The following is a 13,596-nucleotide window of genomic DNA, read 5'->3' as shown; positions in this document are numbered from 1 at the left end:
AGCAGTAGCAGGACTCTTCAGTCTATAAGACATTTTTGGGCGGATGCGGTGGCTCACGCCTGTAAGCCCAGCACTTTGGGAGGCTGAGAAGGGTGGATCACCTTAGGTCAGGAGTTCAAGACCAGCCTGGACAACATGGTGAAACCCCATCTCTACTAAAAACACAAAAAGAAAGTTAGCTGGGCATGGTGGCAGGTGCCTGTAATCCCAGCTACTCAGGAGGCTGAGGCAGGAGAATTGCTTGAACCCGGGAGGTAGAGGTTGCAGTGAGCTGAGATCAGGCCATTGCACTCCAGCCTAGGCAACAGGAGCTAAACACTCTCTCAACAACAACAGCAACAACAACAACAAAAGACATTTTCACCATCATTCTTCATCCTTGCCATAGGTCTAGAAGATTAACCAGCTTGCCTAAGATCTCATGGGAGGTGGAGTAAATGTTCAAATCTTGATCTTGTGGGTACTGGCTACGTGTTCTATCCTACTGCTACTTACTGGGGCCCACGGAAGGCAGGCTAAGACACCATCACTGGTCAGCACCCAGCACCCCGCATTTGTGATCACTGCTGGGTAATGCCAGGTCTCTGCTCTGTCACTGCTGGTAAGACACCTGGGAAGATGCATGTGCCCTGCAGGCAGAAAAGGCACATGCCCAGGGTGGGCTGGCACATGGTCCTATGTTCCCTTGGCAGAATATCACCAAGCAACAACACTTTTACTTCATCTTATTAAGCCGGCCAAAATTATAAAAATGCCTCTATAGTATATGTAACGTAGAAAATCAGGACCACAGATGCCTACGTCCACACAGAAAAAAAAAAAAAAAATTTAAAGGCCATCTGCTGGGCACGGCGGCTCATGCCTATAATCCCAGTACTTTGGGAGGCCAAGGCAGGAGGATCCCTTGAGCCCAGGAGTTCAAGACTAATCAGCCTGGGTAATATAGTGAGACCCCATCTCTACAAAAACCAAATTAGCCAGGCATGGTGATATGTGTGCCTGTAGTCCCAGCTACTCAGGAGGCTGAGGTGGGTGGATCACTTGAGTGTGGGAGGTTGAGGCTGCAGTGAGCTGTGTTTCCGTCACTGCACTCCAGCTTGGGTGACCTGAGCAACAGGGCAAAACCCTGTCTCATTACCTGACACTGACTATTTTTGCAAACAAATGATAGTAAGCATCAAATGCTTAAAAAAAAAAAAAAAAACTATTGAGAATAGAGTACGTATTGAATTTGTGTTTTCTGTCAATTAGGAAAAGACAGCTCTGTTTAATTTTAGTGTAGTACACATTATGATAGCTTCAGCGCTACACAGGAAACAGCTTAAGAACCACGGCTGCAATGCTTTAAAAGTCCCTGAGGTTTTTTTTTTTTTTTTTAGAGAGAGAAAATGTCCTGAATATACAATGAAATTATATAACTATACTTTCCCTAAATTGTGTAAAATCATGTAACCGTTTTTCAAACACCACTACTTACTTCATCTACTACAACAATCTTTATACCACAGAGTTCTACAGAGCTCTGCTTTATTATATCCAGAAGTCGCCCAGGGGTTGCTATGATAACCTGAATGAAAGAGAATAAGCAAATTTAAAAAATTGGTAATAGCCATTTTCATTCATTCATTCCATATTGATTGACTAATATGTACCAGACACTGTGTTAAGCACTCAGAATTCAGTGATGAATAAGTCAGACATAGTCTCTGTTCTCATGAAACTTGTAACACAAAGGAAGAAACAGATAAAACAAGAAAGTACTCATGAGATAAATATACTACGCCATAATTGGAGGGACCTATCCAGTCCTACCCAACACACAGGCCAAACCTAAAGGATTAGTGGGCGTGAGCAACGTGAGGAGTGATTAAGGAGAGAGAAAAGTATCTATGACATTCCTAAGGCTGGGAGGCCAGTGAAGTTTCCAAATGGTGAGGGACGGGGAGAATGGGGCAGGCTGAGGCAGGCACCAGGAAGGGCCTTGTAGACAGTTTGATTGATATGGTTCTGTAAACAAGTGAAAATTCCGTAACACCTTTGGGCTTTTTATTTCATTTTTAAATTAAGAGGCTGGGCAAAGTGATTTCTAAGGTTGCTTAAGGCTCTTAACAATTTTATCATATGTTAGTGGCTAACAATGGGGGCGCTTTTTTTTTTGATACAATCTCACTCTATCATCCAGCAGGGAGTACAGTGGCACAATCATGGCTCACTGTAGCCTCAACTTCCCCGGCTCCAGGGGTCTTCCTACCTCAGCCTCCCAAGTAACTGGGACTACAGGCATGCCACCACATCTGGCTAATTTTTTGATTTTTTTGTAGAGACAAGGTCTCTATGTTGCCCAGACTGGTCTCAAACTCCTGGGCTCAAATAATCCTCCCGCCTTGACCTCCCAAAGTGCTGTGATTACAAGTGTGAGCCACTGCATTCAGCTTATTTTTACCTTTTTTTAAACAATAAGGAAAAATGCTTTAATACCAATCACATCTCCCCTTTGCTTCTATGCTACCATTGGCCAGTATTTAACTTCTACTTTATTTTGAAACCCACAGGTGGTTCATTATGATTACTGTTTCATTCAATGTTTCCTGAGATTTACCCACATGCTTACTATTTTCCTTGGCTGCCATTGTTTCTTCCATCCTACACTCTCCTTTCTGGCACAATCTTCTTTGTCTATAGACTACCTCAGTTTTAAAGTTCTCTTACATGGTGTATTGGTAGTAACTTTCTCAGTTTTGTTTATTTGAAAAGTTTTTTCATTTTGCCCTTGCTCTTGGAGGGCAGCTTTGCTCAACAGACAGGCTTTGGTTATTTTTCCTCAGAGGGCACCTGGGAGGGAGCTCAGGCTGGTGAGAGGGGTGGGAGTGACAGGTGGGCAGCCCTGCATGGGGTGCTGCAGCCTGAGGGGCTGAGGACAGTACAGGGTGGAGTCTGTGAGGTGAGGAAGGTATCGCTGTGGGAGGGGCGGTGCTGACGGTGGGAGGTGGGCTCCATAGAGGAGAATTGGTCAAATAAATAAATACAAAAGGAAAATGAGTGGCAGGTTTCTGTCAGTTACAAATATGAATGAATCCTGTTGTATTGAATTGGAATTGGAAGTATCAACATGAACTCATGGTTTCATGGTTTCTAATAAATACAGATACAGAAAAACACACACTTAGATATCCAGCTGACCCTTGAACAACATGGATTTGAACTGTGTGAGTTCACTGAAACATATCAATTTCAACCAAATAGAGATCAACAATACTCAGGTTCAGCAGGGCTGACTGCAGGATCCAAGTATGCAAAGATTTTGGTACATATGCAGGGGATCCTGGAACCAATCCCCAGCAGACGCTGAGAGCTGTATTCCCTAGCTCTATCCACTGGGAGGTCCTAGAAGCATTGATAGTCCAATAGCAATCAACACACATAGCCCAGATCTTTCTTTTTAAATGCTATCCTCTAGTAAAAGAAACCAGGGCTCCTTGGAGAAGGCATGATTCCAGGGCTGGGGCAGGGAAAGAAAAATGTAAGCATGGAACATCTTCTTTACATAGAAAGTAAGGAAGACTCAAAGAATGATGGAGAGCTAAACAAAGGACATAGAAACCAACTTGAAGGTGCTTCCACTGGCCAGATAGAGATCAACTGGAGTATCAAAACAAATAATGATAACAGATTATAAACCTCTGAATAACAGGAAGCCGTGAGTCCATACAGATAGAAATAAATATATACATAAATTCAAAGTGTGGTGAAGAATGAGAAATTTACATTTCAAAGTACATCTCAAAGTACTCTCCCCAAAATATTTACTAAATTCAAAGAGGAAAAAAATAAACTTTACAACTACTTTACAGATCCTATCACCAGGAAAAGGACATACTGATACTGTGTGCAACCTAAAAGGATGCAATGAAAAAAACAAAGCATCTCTTCTGTGATATCCCTGTCAGACATGTAACTTGAATCTAATCAGTTGAGGGATGTTCTTCAAAGTAGCTTGTAAACCTTAAAAGGGCCAAGATTATGAGAAAAAAAAGGAAAGATGGAGGAACCGTTTCAAATTGAAGGAGATGACAAAGACAAGACAACTAAATGCAACATGTGATTCTGAACTGGATTCTTGTGCTATAAAAAGTGATGGAACAATTATAAAAATGTGAATGGGGACGGAGGAGTAGACGATACCAATATTAATTCCTGATGTGATCTAATGTATCAACGTGACACTGTTTGGAGCTGTGTTCCCACCCAAATTGCAGGTCGAACTGTAATCCCCAATGTTGGAGATGGGATCTGAAGGGAGGTGATTGGATCATGGCGGCTATTTCTCATGGTTTAATACCCTTCCCCCGGTGCTGTCATGATAGTTACTGTGAGATCTAGTTGTTTAAAAGTGTGTAGCACCTCCCCACTCTCTTTCTTCCTCCTGCGTTGGTCATGTGAAGCTCCTCGCTCCCCCTCTGCCTTCTGCCATGATTGTAAGCTTCCTGAGGCCTCCTCAGAGGCAGAAGCCACTATGCTTCCTGTATAGCCTGCAGAACCATGAGTCAATTAAAGCGCTTTTCTTTATAAATTACCCAGTCTCAGGTATTTCTTCATAGCAGTGCAAGCATGGACTAATACACAATGTTAATTTCCTGATTCCGTAATTGTATTACGGTTATGTAAGATAATGTCCTTGTTTGTAACAATCATACTGTAAAGTATATGGGGGTGAGAGGGCATCAAGTCAGCAAGTTACTTCCAAAAGGTTTGGGAGGAAAAAAAAGTTCCATTTACTGTACTTACCACCTTTAAGTTTGAGATTGTTTTTTAAAAAAATATGTGCTTTGGGAGGCCGAGGCAGATGGATCACCTGAGTTTAGGAATTCGAGACCAGCCTGGCCAACATGGTGAAACCCCATCTCTATTAAAAATACCAAAAATTAGCTGGGCATGGTGGTGGGCGCCTGTAGTCCCAGCTACTCTGGAGGCTGAGGCAGGAGAATCGCTTGAACCCGGGAGACGGAGGTTGCAGTGAGCAGAGGTTGCACCACTGCACTCCAGCCTGGGTAACTGGAGACTAATACCAATATGTTAACATACTTTTTTTTAAGAACTGGAATGCAAGCTTAGTTTAAAAGCTGTTAGAAGTTCGCAGCTACTTATCCATTTGAATTATAATGTTATCCATTCTTTGCAATGAAAATAAATTTAATGCAGAGGTTGGTATGAGACTGCAGTTAAACGCCATTAACCCAACTTCAAATTTGATGCCCATCAAAAATACTTGTATTGTTTACTTTATAAATACACATTGCTGAATTTATAATTTGGTACTGATATCACCTTTATCTGTTTTATATACTGGAGGTCCACCTTAAAAAAGCACTGATCCAATATCCCATTAATTATCAACCTGTAATTTCTTAAAACAACATTTTAAAGGCTTTAAAACTGTCAGATACATCTGATTTGTCCTTCAGAAGATTCCAACATGAAAGGCTGATATTCACCCATAGAAGTTGTCAAATACTGCAGGAGCTTCATCCCAGCTCGTACTGCTGCCCCAGCCCCCGGAGCGCCCTTCCCCAACTCCCTGCCAACCCAGCTCCTCCCCTGGGTTACCAGGGCCTCCCTACCAACCTAGCTCCTCCCCTGGACCGCCAGGGCCTCCCTACCACCCCAGTTAACTATAACAGTTAATGCCCAGAACGCCAAGGGGCCTCAAGGACCCAGCTCCTGCACCAAAGCTGCAGTCTACTTTGATTGGTCAGCATCTGTGCCAAACCTTCCATTAAACATTTTCATTTTAAAGGCAGGTATCTTCAGCCACCCATTCAAACTTAAGAAAACTGAAGCCCACAGAAGTGAAGTAACTTATCTATGGCCATGCAGCTACCAGACCACATTGCTTTTACATACTTTTACATATCAGAAAATACAGACTACGCGTAATAGCATGGCTAAGGAAGGAGGAAAGACAGGTAAATTAAGATATCAATTTTAGCAACTACTATTTATTAGCTATAGATCCTTAAATAAACCCCAGCTTTCTGAGATTCAACTTCTCAACTATAAATCATGGGCTAGGGATTATGCCAACCCACCTTCAGAAGTAAATGTGATGCTTAAATGAGATAATACATGTGAGAACATTCAACAGCCTTTGGCATATAACGGGCACTCAATAAATTGTGTTTCTTTCCCTTCCTATATAAAACAAGCTTAAAAAACAAAAACAACCCTAAGGCTTACTTGGTAAGAATTTAAAGGCTCTCTAAAATCATACTTTTAAAAGTTCTTCAAGGGGGAAAAAAACTCTAGTTCCTGTATTGCTTACAAAACTTTTCAAAGACATTGTATCAAATCAGTGCTTACCTTAACTTGTTGTTGCAGACGATAAAGCTGTGGGGGTAAGGGTAAGCCCCCTACAAGAAGCACGGTTTTCATGCGTGGCAGGCCACTCATCAATTCTTTAGCTTGTCTCTCTATCTGAATGGCTAATTCTCTGGTTGGTGTAAGAATGAGTGCAGATGGAGTTTTGCTCTGCAAAGATGTGAAAAACAAGTTTAAAAACACCAGCAATTAATTCCTGCTGATATGAACTAAATCTTCACAAGGATTCCAGGAACATGGCCCTTTTAAAGTGTTCCCAACTGGATACGAGTCCTCCTGCCTTCTGCTTGCTGCAGACTTTTTTCCTCCAAAACCATCATAAATTAAATCCATTTCTTACATAACACAGAATGAAAGATCAAAATTGGGGCTGGGGAGAGGTGTCCACAGTAACCAAGGTGAGAAAACTGAAGGTTTGCTCCTAGTTCATTGGACTCTGTAATCTACAGTCATCCTCCTCTGAAGAGAGAACCCAATAGTCACCATGTAGAGCTGGTCAAAGCTGGCATGCTACCCTTGGTCTTTCCCTCTTAGCTCTCTTGTGGATTCACTTCCTTCTTTGTCCATATAACTTACATACATACCCACATCCTATTTCGGGCTTTATGGCTCTATTTTGGTCTTCCAGCATGTGTGACCTATATTTTAAACAATCTAGCACTTTTTTTCCTCACACTATCTTCTACTACTCTTTAGTTTTCCAATTTTTTTCTCCTTTATCTTTCCTCTCTTTGCCCACATTTTTTTTTTTTTTTGAAACGGAAATTCACTCTTGCTGCCCAGGCTGGAGTGCAATGGCACAATCTCGGATCACTGCAATCTCCGCCTCCAGGGTTCAATCAATTCTCCTGCCTCAGCCTCCCGAGTAGCTGGGATTACAGGCATGCGCCATCATGCCCGGCTAATTTTGTATCTTTAGCAGAGATGGGGTTTCTCCATGTTGACCAGGCTGGTCTTGAACTCCAGATCTCAGGTGATCCACCCACCTCGCCCTCTCAAAGTGATGGGATTACAAGCGTGAGCCACTGTGCCCCGCCTTGCCCACATTTTTTACTTACTTCCCTTCCTGCCATACTTCATACTTCACAAGTTCATCAGTACTTGGGAAACAGTAATTACTCAAAATGTTTGTTAAACTAATCATATGTGAAAGTGCTCTACACACTATAAACTAACAAGTAAGGTATGGTAGTGATTATTTTAAGATGAACCATAGATCACATTTAAGAGTATATTTTGAGGCTGGTTGCGGTGGCTCATGCCTGCTATCCCAGCACTTTATGAGGCTGAGGCGGTTGGATCACCTAAGGTCAGGAGTTCGAGACCAGCCTGACCAACAAGGAGAAACACCATCTGTACTAAAAATACAAAATTAGCCGGGCGTGGTGGCACATGCCTGTAATCCCAGCTACTCAGGAGGCTGAGACAGAAGAATCACTTGAACCTGGGAGGCGGAGGTTGCAATGAGCCGAGACTGTGCCATTGCACTCCAGCCTGGGCAACAAGAGTGAAACTCGGTCTCCAAAAAAAAAAAAAAGAAAAAAAAGCGTATTTTGAAACTCTATGTGTTCCAACTTCAGTATAAATCAGTTTCTTCAAAACACAAAATCCAAGGAGACTAAACTGACGTACAAACTCCAGCTCGTCTGGTCAGCTGGATCTCTTCCCCCTCAAATCCAAAGCTTATTCTGTTAACAGAAAAACTATTAAAAATAAAATGTTTTTTAAGGAAGCAAGTTTTTAGATCCTCAATAAAGAGATCTCTGGTTCAATATAATACAAGAAAAATTCCCTGAAATTACGTTTTCATACAAACTACTATCAGAAGCAAAATCACTACAGGCACTAGTGACTAAAATTCCAAATATTTAGTTTTAGTTTGCAATTTTAATACAGTTAAGAATGAAACTTGGTAAATACCTCACTTGTTTCCAAGAATAATACATGTGAACTCTATTAATAATACTTACCTCGAATAAAGCTCGCATGATAACAGGAAGAAGAAAAGCAGCTGTTTTTCCTGAGCCAGTGTCTGCACTGGCCAGAATGTCTCTTCCCAGAAGTCCCACAGGAATCATCTGCATTTGAATGGGGGTTGGCACCTCATAGCCTGATTTCTTCAAGTTGTGATTTAAGACCTCGGGGAAACTACAATGTTCAAAGTCAATAATGGGCCTAGTGACTTCTTGCCCTTGAACTAAAATTCCCAGCTGCTGTTTAAGATTTTCAATCTGGTCTTCCTGAAGGTTCAAAATAAAGGGATGCTCTTTGTAGACATAGGAAGCATTCAGTGGAGACTCTGGCTCAGAATCAGCCTTCTGTGGATTGCTGAGTTTTGATTTCTCTTCCTTTTCCTTAACTTGCAGAAGATGTTTCGCTTTACACTCCAAACTACACACATCTTCATCTGTCTTATCACAGATATACTCTCCGTAACGACCACAGACAACACAGACGGGTTCCCCCGGCTCTGCCCAGCGCTGTGTTTTGGAAAATGACTTAACAGGCTCTTCAGAAGGATGGTTGTCCTTCACACCCTGCTCGGGACTTACTGAATGAACCTCTGCCAACTGGCCACCTGGGCTGGGGAAAGGGCATGATTCGCTGCTGTGCCTGTCTGGTGTTGTGGCTGCTTCTGTAACTAGAGCATCAACGGGAGCATCTCTGCTTTTATCCAACTGAAGGTCTTCTGGGTCTGATTTAATTATCTTAGCCACACAACTTTTGCCATCACCATTAGCGTGCCTCTTGATTTTTAAAGATCTTGGAACAAACATTCTTCAATATTCTGTTAAGGAAATTATATAATGAGATTTATTGTACCATTAATAAAGTTACATATAAAGTACCATATGATTAACGGCCAGGCGTGGTGGCTCACCCCTGTAATCCCAGCACTTTGGGAGGCCAAGGCAGGCGGATCACGAGGTCAGGAGTTTGAGACCAGCCTGGCCAATATGGTGAAACTGCGTCTCTACTAATAATACAAAAATTAGCCAGGCATGGTGGCATGTGCCTGTATTCCCAGCTACTAGGGAGGCTGAGGCAGAAGAATCTCTTGAACCCAGGAGGCAGAGGTTGTGGTCAGCCAAGACCTCACCATTGCACTCCAACCTGGGCGACACAGTTAGACTCCATCTCAAAAATAAATAAATAAATAAAATACCATGTGATTATCACAGAATCAGCCTAGCGTCCTGTGGCTATGCCTGAAAGGAACAGTGGACATCATGACACTCTTTATATCAAGCTTTTCTTCCGTTCGCCAGCTTCCACTGATGAAGAGATGGAGTCCTCTTCCTCACACACAGCAGTGTTGAAACACTGCACACTGCTCAACGTAGCCTTGTACACATGGTCTATTTCCGTTTACTGATTATTTGCACTTTTAAGTATCAGATATTATAGAAATTCTGGGGTAAATCCTTCTATTATAGCATCAAAAAAGAAAACAGGAGAAATACTTCGCAATTAAAATCTTTAAAATCAAAACCACAAATCACAGAGAAAATGCTATTTTCATAACACTCAGTGTTATTATATGCCAAGCACAATGCTTCACCTAATCTTCACAACCACCATGTAAAGCGGTTACCATTACCTAATATATATGCACAGATATTTTTTCATTATGCTATACTATGTAGATTACATAGATTAATATACATATAGCATAATGGAAAAATAATATAGTAATATACATAACATAGCATAATGAAAAATCGTGTGTGTATAAAACACATTATATACACTTAGAAGAAACTGAGCCACTTAAGTGGTTTGTCCAGGCTCGCACAATTTTTTTTTTTTTTTTTTTGAGACGGAGTCTCGCTCTGTCGCCCAGGCTGGAGTGCAGTGGCTCGACCTCGGCTCACTGCAAGCTCCGCCTCCCGGGTTCACGCCATTCTCCTGCCTCAGCCTCCGGAGTAGCTCCACGCCCAGCTAATTTTTTGTATTTTTAGTAGAGACGGGGTTTCACCGTGTTAGCCAGGATGGTCTCAATCTCCTGACCTTGTGATCTGCCCGCCTCGGCCTCCCAAAGTGCTGGGATTACAGGCGTGAGCCACCGCGCCTGTCGTGCTTGCACAATTCTTAAGTGTTACAGCCCTGGCACTCTGGATCCAGAGCACAAGCTCTCAAACATATGAGGACTAAGCTCTAATTTTTTATCTTACCCGAATTCCTTTCTAAGGGGTCTGGAGAGTCATGTCCTATAAACCATAAATTCTTATCAGATGGGTTTTATTTAACCCAATACACAGTGACTTACTTTCCAATCTCACTCTGGCATAACAAGGAAGAAAATAAAAATGTTTTACCCCAAAATATATTTTCTTGCCATACCTTAAAATTCCCCTGCAAAGTCTCCTGTAGGAAAAATCCCCATTTTATAGAGAATTCCCTTCCCCGCTTTGTTTTCCTTCCTTCCTTCCTTCCCAGATCCAGGAGATAATCAACTAAGAGCCAGGAACCCTTTCAAGTCCAATATAAAACAATTCACAACCTGCTCTCTCTAAAGTCTGCTATCTAAGAGCTTCCTCTGCACAATAAAACTTGGTATCCACAATCCTTTATCTTTAGCCTGAACATTCCTTTTAATAACCTCAACCGTCAACCAGATAATGTTTACATTTACCTATAGCCTGGAAGCCCCGGCTTTGAGTTGCCTTTCTAAACCAAACCAATGTATTTCTTAAATGTATTTGATTGATGTCTCATGCCTTCCTAAAATACATAAAACCAAGCTGTACCCCAACTGCCTTGGGCACATGTTCTCAGGACCTCCTGAGGACTGTCACTGGCCATGGTCGCTTGTATTTAGCTCAAAATAAATCTCTTCAAATATTTTTCTGAGTTTGATTCTTTTCATCAACCCCGATCTATACCCATTTACACCAAAAACATATCCGCAAAATTACAGTGATTGGGAAGAAGACTTTTAACCTAATCTGGGGACTATCAAATATCCTAACAAATGTTTTTCTTACAAAAATTCTTTGTTTAAACTGCCAGATTCCAACTTCCAGAAAAATTCCAACAGAAATGCAACTGTACGTGGGGTGGCGGGCAGCGCAGGCACGGCTCTATGCGAGCAGGAAAAAGCTTGGAACTCAAAAGTCTTCCAATGCGGAAAGAGAACGGGCTCCTGCCGGGAGGGCGGGCAGCGACGCAGCCTCCAAATCTCGCCAACGCCCCCCGCACCCCCGCACATTGGCGGGCCCTCCCCTCGGGCGTTGCCTCCCACCCACGCCCGGCGGCACCGCACCCCGAGGCTCTTCACGTCATGGAGCTGCTAAGAGACGGGCGGGGCTCCGGTTCCGGGTAGAGGCCTGGGACACGGGGAACTGTAAGGACGGGGCGGGGGGGCAGCGCAGAGGCACCCGTTCTCCCTCCGCGGCCTAGCGGCCGGGGTCCAGGAGAAAGGGCAGCAGGACGGCCAGGGGCCCGGGCTTCCGGGGCACGCTCACCAGCGCAGGCCTGAGGCCGCGTCCGCTCCCGCTTGGGGCCGGCTCCCCCTTCCAGGCTCCAGGCCAGGCTTCCGCCCGGCAAGCCCTGACCCGCTGGTCAGGACAGCGGCCCGGCACTGGTGGTGCGGAGCGGAGCGCACAATCCACTTCTCCGGGTTTTGGGAGGGGGCCGCAGTCCGCTTTCCGGGCGGTGGGGAGGCGGGGCCACCGTGGGGGCGGAGCTCGGCTGGGAGCCGGCAGTGGCTTGGGAGGGAGGGATGAGGAGAGGGGCGGGAAGGCTCCTCGCGTTTTCCACGCCCCCGCCCAGCTCTGGGCTGGCGGTAAATCTCGGAACCGGTCGGGATTGGGCGGGTACTGGACGGAGGGGCACATTTGGGAATCCTTGGAATAATTTACGTAATGGAGTAGGCTGGGACTGGTGGTTAAGAGTCGGAACATACGCAAAGCAGCAGCAGGGCGGCGCGGGGGCCTGGCACCCTTAGAAAGTGGGAAGTGTGAGTGTAAAAGGGAGGGGCATTTCTTCCCGTTGGGCTCAAAAACCCTTTTCTGGCTTTAGCTAGTAGAGCCACTCAAAATTCAGAGTCAGCTTGATGTGGCGTATTTGATATGCTGGATAATATTTCCTGCACCACCGTACCCCTCCCCGCCAGCCCCAACACCAACAAGAAAGTAACACAAGTCACGGTTCTTGGTCCTTGTAGGCTGACATTTCCCTGTTTTGCCAATCTCTGGAGCCACGTGTCCCAAGCAGTTTGTAGTTGAGAAGTGATGGGGGAAAGGAGACAGCACGGGAGAGGAAGGAGGGAAGCCAGCTTACATTCAGGTGCCTTAAGTAAATATTTTCGATGTAATATTCGATACATACAAAATAGCTATTTACCAAATATGTAAAATGTAAAGTATACTAATGAAAGTATCACTCCACCACGTTATCAGTATTTAGTATGTATCCATGCATCTCCAGGATTCTACTCCTGGCCTCTTAGCTCACCACCATCTTCCGTTTTGTCCCTCTTTGTCATTTTTAGTGGTTTTATCATATTTGGATGCATTCCTAACTGTGTATTCGTGTATTTTTCTTTTTGAGCTTTATAAAATTATATATAGCCTGGAATTGCTTTTTATCACTCAACATTTGTTTTTTTGATTCATCCAAGTTGTTAAGTGTATTAACAGAACATTTATTTCTTACTGCCTAGTCAAAAGGAAGTTTTCTCCTGTTGGGAATGTATTCAATACTGTAGCGGGTAGGATTATAAATGAGCTTTAAGTATTTTCTTTTTTGATGGGAACCACACAGACTAAATGTATCAGACTTCCCAAGTTTGTAGGTCACATACCTATGACAGAACTCTTTTCCTGGGTTTTGTAAAATTTGTAATTGTTGTAATTTCTTTTGCCATTATAAAAATATTCACTTTTGAACCTAATTTTTATTCATAATTCTGAATCTTTTTCTTTAAAAGCCTCACTCTTCTCCAATTATATAAGCTCATACCCCACAAAACCTGAATCTGCCCCTAGTAATTACTAACAGGGCTAGTAGGAGCATTCTTGTTCACCTTCTGTACTTGCGCTGGACTCTAATTTGAACCTAGGAGCAGCACTACGGCATCAGAGGCTATGGGGGCTGTTCAGCTTTCAAAGATAATGCAGAATTGTTTTCAAAGTGGTTGTACCAATCTATACGGCCGCCAGTACCGACCACAATTCTCTCTAATCCTCGTTATTTTCACACTTCTTAATTTTTGCT

General features: G+C 43.3%; 1 protein-coding gene across 3 annotated transcripts in view; it reads right to left on the bottom strand.

The window, feature by feature from the left end:
* DDX59 (DEAD (Asp-Glu-Ala-Asp) box polypeptide 59) overlaps nucleotides 1-12,053 on the bottom strand; it is a 29,701-nt gene extending 17,648 nt beyond the window's left edge. For 2 of the 3 annotated variants that reach the window (XM_011990587.1, XM_011990585.1), the window contains exons 1-4: nucleotides 11,844-12,053; nucleotides 8,346-9,163; nucleotides 6,358-6,525; nucleotides 1,478-1,567 (exon numbers count right to left, since the gene is read on the bottom strand). In XM_011990587.1, coding sequence (XP_011845977.1) covers nucleotides 1,478-1,567; nucleotides 6,358-6,525; nucleotides 8,346-9,152 — 1,065 coding nt within the window. In that variant the 5' untranslated portion in view covers nucleotides 9,153-9,163; nucleotides 11,844-12,053. Of the gene's footprint in view, nucleotides 1-1,477; nucleotides 1,568-6,357; nucleotides 6,526-8,345; nucleotides 9,164-10,442; nucleotides 10,448-11,843 lie in introns of all 3 variants that reach the window. The other variant, XM_011990586.1, reaches the window with a different exon arrangement.
* Between the last annotated feature and the right edge of the window lie 1,543 nt (nucleotides 12,054-13,596).

The sequence above is a fragment of the Mandrillus leucophaeus genome, unplaced genomic scaffold (genome assembly GCF_000951045.1).
Source record: "Mandrillus leucophaeus isolate KB7577 unplaced genomic scaffold, Mleu.le_1.0 Scaffold38, whole genome shotgun sequence".
NCBI lineage: Eukaryota > Metazoa > Chordata > Mammalia > Primates > Cercopithecidae > Mandrillus > Mandrillus leucophaeus.
The sequence above is the reverse complement of the archived record's forward strand: the minus strand, read 5'-3'. Positions and strand labels throughout refer to the sequence as shown.